At 40.8% G+C, this 6000-nt stretch overlaps 1 protein-coding gene across 2 annotated transcripts in view; it reads right to left on the reverse strand.

Moving 5' to 3' along the window:
- The window catches only part of LOC121938213 (uncharacterized), a 44396-nt gene extending 39108 nt beyond the window's left edge, over nt 1-5288 (reverse strand). The window contains exons 1-2 of one of the 2 annotated variants that reach the window (XM_088077281.1): nt 5137-5275; nt 4061-4164 (exon numbers count right to left, since the gene is read on the reverse strand). In XM_088077281.1, the coding sequence (XP_087933407.1) occupies nt 4061-4164; nt 5137-5200 (168 nt within the window). In that variant the 5' untranslated portion in view covers nt 5201-5275. Of the gene's footprint in view, nt 1-4060; nt 4165-5136 lie in introns of both variants that reach the window. The other variant, XM_088077280.1, reaches the window with a different exon arrangement.
- Between the last annotated feature and the right edge of the window lie 712 nt (nt 5289-6000).

Consider the following 6000-nt stretch of genomic DNA (forward strand, 5'->3'; position numbering starts at 1 on the left):
TGATTTGCAACCTCTGGATGTACCCCGTCCTGCTCTCCTTCTCCAGGCCGTCTGCCTCCCTCAGAGGGAGCAGCTCACTGGGGCTGAGAGGGGTCAGGCCCGGGTGAGGGATATCACTTCTCCTTTATCTCCTTCTACCTTTCCTTTCCTTATTCACCGTTTAACTCCCTATCTCTTTTCTATGTCACTTTCTCTCCTTTCTTGTTCTCCTCTCCCAACATCCCTCCTCCCTCTCTTCTTCCTCCTTTTCCTCTTCAAGTGACATAATTGATTTGCTGAATTCCTCCACAAGCACATTAAGCCAAAATCCCATTCTAAGTCCACTTTTAAAACTGTCATTTCAGTATGGGAGGCATGCATTTGGAAATAAAAATGATATTTATGTCTTAAACATCTCCCAAATACTGAATACTATAAACATGGGACATTTAAAGGCACATACATGTGCCAACACAGCAAGGATTTAACCCTTTGAAACCTGGATCACATCTCTTTACGTTTGGTGCATTTAGATGCCTGACATGTGTATTTAACCCCCTGAACCCTGAGCAAATTGGTTTGATTTCTTTCAAAAACATGAGAATAAGGCACTGAGCTACTTTGCTAGACATGTCCTGTGCATCACAAGAAATTAGGAGATTTATGAAATTATTTCTAAAAAAAAAAAGCTAAGGAAACATGTCAAGAAAGCTATATTTATCATTATCACAACTATATATTTAAAATTAATTTTACAAAATGTATTTATAATTTTTTTTTTCTTACTCTGCTGCCTTGTTGTTGTTGTCTGTTTGTTTGTTTCTGTGCCACATAAATACCTTTGCCCTGCTTATTGAACTATACCAATAACATAACTATATATTTAAAATTATTTTTACACAATTACTATATTTTTATTCAGCTATCTTAGGTAATTTCCTTGTTTTTTTGTACATGTTTTTGTGTGGTAATTTTCAGGTAATTTTATTGTAGTTATTACTAATTTCTTGATAATTTCTGAGTCATTTCTCCTTCAGTCTGCTCATTATCTTCTTCCCAAGTTTTTGAAATAATTCAAGCCACTTTGTCCAGATTTCAAAAGGTTACGCAAGAAAATGTGAGTGTAGGAGTGTGTGAGTCCTGACAAGTGATTGTACGTGCGCCAAGGAGATGCTGTTGAATAGTTTTTGGGTCCACAGATGCAGAAAGAGAAAGTGAGAGAGTGTGATGAGGAGACAAAAGAGAGAAGATGGAGAGGAGAGAGAAAAAAGAGAAACGGGCCGGTGTGTGTTCTTGTGGGGGGCAACTAAGGGGATCGTCTTCCCCCCTCAGCCCCTCCCTGGCCCCAGTCAGAAGCCTCCAGGGGTCCCTGGGTTCCTGAGGAAAAACATCTCAGCCCCCATCACCCCTGAACCCAGCGCTGGGCTGTTTACCTTGGCCTGGCTGCCTGACAGCTTTACTGATGTTACATACAGGCACACAGGGACCCTGATTCAGAGAGGGAGAGGGAGCAGGAGCACAGGGAGAGAGGAGGAGGAGGAGGAGAGCGGGATAGATGAGGAATGGAGGAGTGAGGAGGATGGAGCACGAGTGACGAGGATGGAGGATAGAGGGGAGGACGAATGGCACAAGTTGAGTTGAAAAAGGAGAGAATATAGAGGATTGGAGGCGGTGGGAGAGTCAGAGGTGTGAGGGAGCGAGAGTGTTAGCTTACTCTGATCTTAATCACCACAATCAGATCCATTTGGGGAGATCTCCAGAGGAGAGAGCTGTTCAGAGGGCAGGAGAGTGCACACTGAGCACACATCGAGAAGAAATATTGCCGGCAAAAAGTCTGCACTGGAAATACAGGCATTAATTTTCATCAGCTTTCTAAGTAGATCACTGTGTATATAAAGCAATATTTTGTTTTTAGGATCATTGCTCAGTGTAGTATGTGAGATTTGAAAAGCAAATGGAGGCTCAATATTTTGACAGGAGCTAACATTACTCATTACAGTGTGGTGTAGAAATGTATAGGCACTTTCCATACTGTTCATGGGGAGAGAATGGGGCGAGGAGGGGGCCGCCGCCACTCACTATACAAATGTTGACACAAGTATCGGCTTTAAAGAAATGAGCGTTATCAATTTGGAAACAAAGAATCATGAACAAACAAATATGATTTATGAGTCAGGGAGGCTGATTGTGAAATAGGGAGCAGAATTTAGTAGAAACGTCCCAGATGGCCAGTTTTTTGGCAGTTAGTGGACGAACAAAAAACAAGGAAACACAGTCCTTTTGATGATGATGTGAATTCATCCTTCATCGTTTCAGGACAAAACTTCCCCTCATGCCTGGCAGTTTGTCTATTTGTAGGCGTTTGTTTGTCCATTTTTGAGCCACGATGCAGGGCCGGGCCAGGCCGCAGGGGTTTCTGCGATGGGGTGGGAGGTCTGTGTTTTGCAGCTCAGAGCTCTAAGTCTTGTTTGTCTGTCCTGAGCAGCTGGACAAGCTGTAATAATACAAACGGCCCTTTGAACAGGCTGCTGTGTTGTGCCGCTCTGGCTTGGGTTACATCCCACACACACACACACACACACTTGTTCGCTTAGAAACACACACATGTGACGGGCAGACTGGCAAATGCTCACACATGCAGCCAAAATCACGCCAAAAACGCGTGTTCACACACTTGTGAACACAGGTGGACGTGCAGATGTGCGTGCAAGCAAGATACACACAACAATACGCCTTTGATCGTTGATCACAACTAAATAAGCCGTCGCTGATCTCTGTCTCACCGTGATTGATCACTTTAAACTCAACCGTCACTCAGCCTGTTTGTCTCCTCTTGTTTGTTTGTTTGTTTGTTTGGACAGACGGGTGGCTTGCTTGTTGTTTGTTTATGGCTGATCATTTGTCACAATAAATCATTAAGGAGGGACACACACACAGCCTCCTGGACTGTTTCCACTCCTCTCAAACCGATTTAGGCTTACACAAACACTTCAGGCTCACTGCGCTGTCACCCTCACACGCTGGAAGCTGCAGCTCCCACCGAGAAAAAAAAAAGGGTCATAGTTGAGTGCCACACCGCACTCCACTGCAATGACGAATGACTTCCTCTGTTGTTATGTAATGGAGTTCAGGGCTTCACCTGGCCTGGCCGGGCCGGGCCAGTGGCCTCTGTGCACACATCAGGATATGAGAGGCTGGAGAATTGGTCTGTAGGTTGCTGGGTCACAACTCTGGGGATCAACATCAATACCAGTTGGGGAAAAGAGGGGAGGGTGTCTGGGGGTGTCCACGTGTACAGTGTGTCAAAGCAGATTTCATTTGATGTAGAACAACATCAAGATTAATGTTTCTTCGCTGCTTCTTGTCTTAATCAGCATAACCTCTGCGGTCAAAGGTGTGTTGTTACATGTGTTATTTTCTCCTAACTTCTACTAAATATGGGTTTTTATTGTTAAAGCCCCTTCTTTAATCCAGTTTTCTTGTTCTGCGTTCAGACGCCTTTAACAAGCTATTTAACTTTGAAATCTGAGTAACTTAGTTTGATTTCTTTTGAAAACCGGAGAAAAAAAGGCAATGACCAACTTGGCAAGAAATGTCCAACATATTGCAAGAAATTAGTAAAAGATGACAAGAAAATGACCTAAGAATTAGTTTTAAAAAGGGGAGGAATATAAGAAAATTATCCAAACAAAATAGTGAAAATGTTACAGAAAAAAATAAAACATGTCAAATAAACACTTTTCCAGCAGTTTTTAAAGGTCATTTTCTTTTTTCCCCTTTACTCTTTTCCTTATTTCAGGTAATTTTCTTGTAGCTTTTTTACTAACTTTTCGCTAAACTGTGAGTCACTCACACCTTGCCTTCTCTTTGTTTTGTTTTTATTAAAAAACAACAACAAAACAGCTTGTTCAGGTGTCAAGGGGTTAATCAGGCAATATTGCAATGGGTGTGAATGCTCTTAACAGGGTCAGGCCTGCAGTGTATATGATTTGCACTACAAACTGAATATCCTGTACTGGATAAAAAATTGGATAACAGCTGTATCCGGATCTCTATTGAGAAGTGAGTGTATTGACTTTACCTGAATGAAGATGTGACAGTGCCAGTGGAGAAAGCGAGACAAGGAGGGACTCGGGCTACGATCTGCCTGGATTATCCAGTCGTGGGTGAAACAGAGTTGAACATCTGGTCACAGAGACAGCAGAGATTGCATAAGTCATCCGTGACAGCAAGAGCGAAGTATGTGAGAGAGACAGATGAGTAGAAAGATGATGGGTTTTTTTTTTGCAAATTATTAATGTTTTAAGAAAAGTCAGTTTACTGCTGCTAAGTATTGTCAATCCCACTGTGAGTCAACTTTAAAGCATCTTGCATGTCTCAGTGTAATCTGTTTCTCAGAATAATTATTTGATCAAATCAGCACTGAAACAGCAGTGAATATCTTACTAAAATGTGACATTTACTGAGGAAAAGAAACTCAACAGGATGTTCGTTAGACTTAGAAAATTGGCTTCTAAAACTTTACTGTAAGATGTGCATTCAAGTGAAGATCTACTTCACCCCAGCCATCTCTGTTCTTTACCTAAATGAAGATGAGATAAATCAAAGACATAACTTCAAATGGTTTTCAGTGGGTTCTTTATCTTCTCCTCATTTTTATGTTTCTCATGTATGGAATAAACCTAAAATATAGCTTAGCTTCTACAGCTGGAAAAACATGCATTTAGGCCTACTGTTCAAATAAAAGAAAACTAAACTCAGGACTATTCTAGCACAAATACAGCAGTGGTCCATAAAGGGAGAAGAAACACATTCATAACACTGCTCTGTAAAATCACTGTGGTGCTTATCTACTGAACTTAAACACTACTTAATATTACAGAGGGAACAAAATATGTCCATGCTGCCAAATTCATTAGACAAACACCAATACAAAGCAGTGTATCAGAAATAATCACAGTTTCCTACCATCCGCTGCTATAAGGAGACCCGATGGCAGATCTGCCATTTTTTCCCACAAGCATTAACAAGCCTAAACACGCATATTACACAAACTGTGGACTGCAATGGGCCTTTAAACTATTGCTCAACCAACGTATTGCTACATTTAGCTAGAATATTTTCATACAACACGAGAATTTTCGTAAACTTACTCACCGTCCTCATAATGTCCATTGCTCCATTGGTCCACTACCAAGAAAAAAAGCGGGTTATGCGGCATTTCCTGTATTTTACGCGCTTTGACCTCTCAGCAAGCACACCCACCTTCCTGCAAAAGAAGCTACCGCCCCTACTGTCCACAGTCTATAATACATGATGTCAGTATTGCTTCTGTGGTCCAGATATTAACCAAAATAGGTTATGTCAAGTTACATAATGACTGCGACCGACTATAATGCATAATTTTGCGAAAAAAGCCTTCAGAGTTTCTTGTAAAATGGCCGTTAAGCTACATCAAAGAGGACAAACGCTACATTCACGTGATATAAAAAAAATCTTTAAATTTGATATTCTAACTGGGAAAATTCACGCATAATATATATATATATATATATATATACTTTCTACACATGTTTTTGAAATAAACCAAATCAAATTTCTCAAGTTTTAAAGGATTAAATGTTAGTTATAAAAATTAAACAAAACTTCGTAGCATCCATTTTTAAGCTCGCGAACAAAACAAAACCGCTAAAAGGACATCCCAATATCGGTAAATACGACTATCCAAGGAGCATTTGAATGCAGCACTGGCCTTCTAAACTGGAGGCGCTTGCTTTACTTCAGGGCCTGTCCCGTAGAGAAAAATACACAGAAAATCTTGAGGACTCTTTAATTTATAGCCAAGAAGGTAACAAAAACAAGCACACCCAACAACAAGGCGCACGAGAACGTCAAAGTATGGCGGTGGTGCTGCTGTCAGTTTGAGGAATGAAGTTGGGACACACAGTTAGCAGATTCACACGACGATATTTACAACTTGGATTAAATTTTCGTAAATAACCTTTTGATTAATTTGATCGG

Source organism: Plectropomus leopardus, chromosome 5 (genome assembly GCF_026936395.1).
Source record: "Plectropomus leopardus strain MGB_pleo_1.0 chromosome 5, ASM2693639v1, whole genome shotgun sequence".
Classification (NCBI taxonomy): domain Eukaryota; kingdom Metazoa; phylum Chordata; class Actinopteri; order Perciformes; family Serranidae; genus Plectropomus; species Plectropomus leopardus.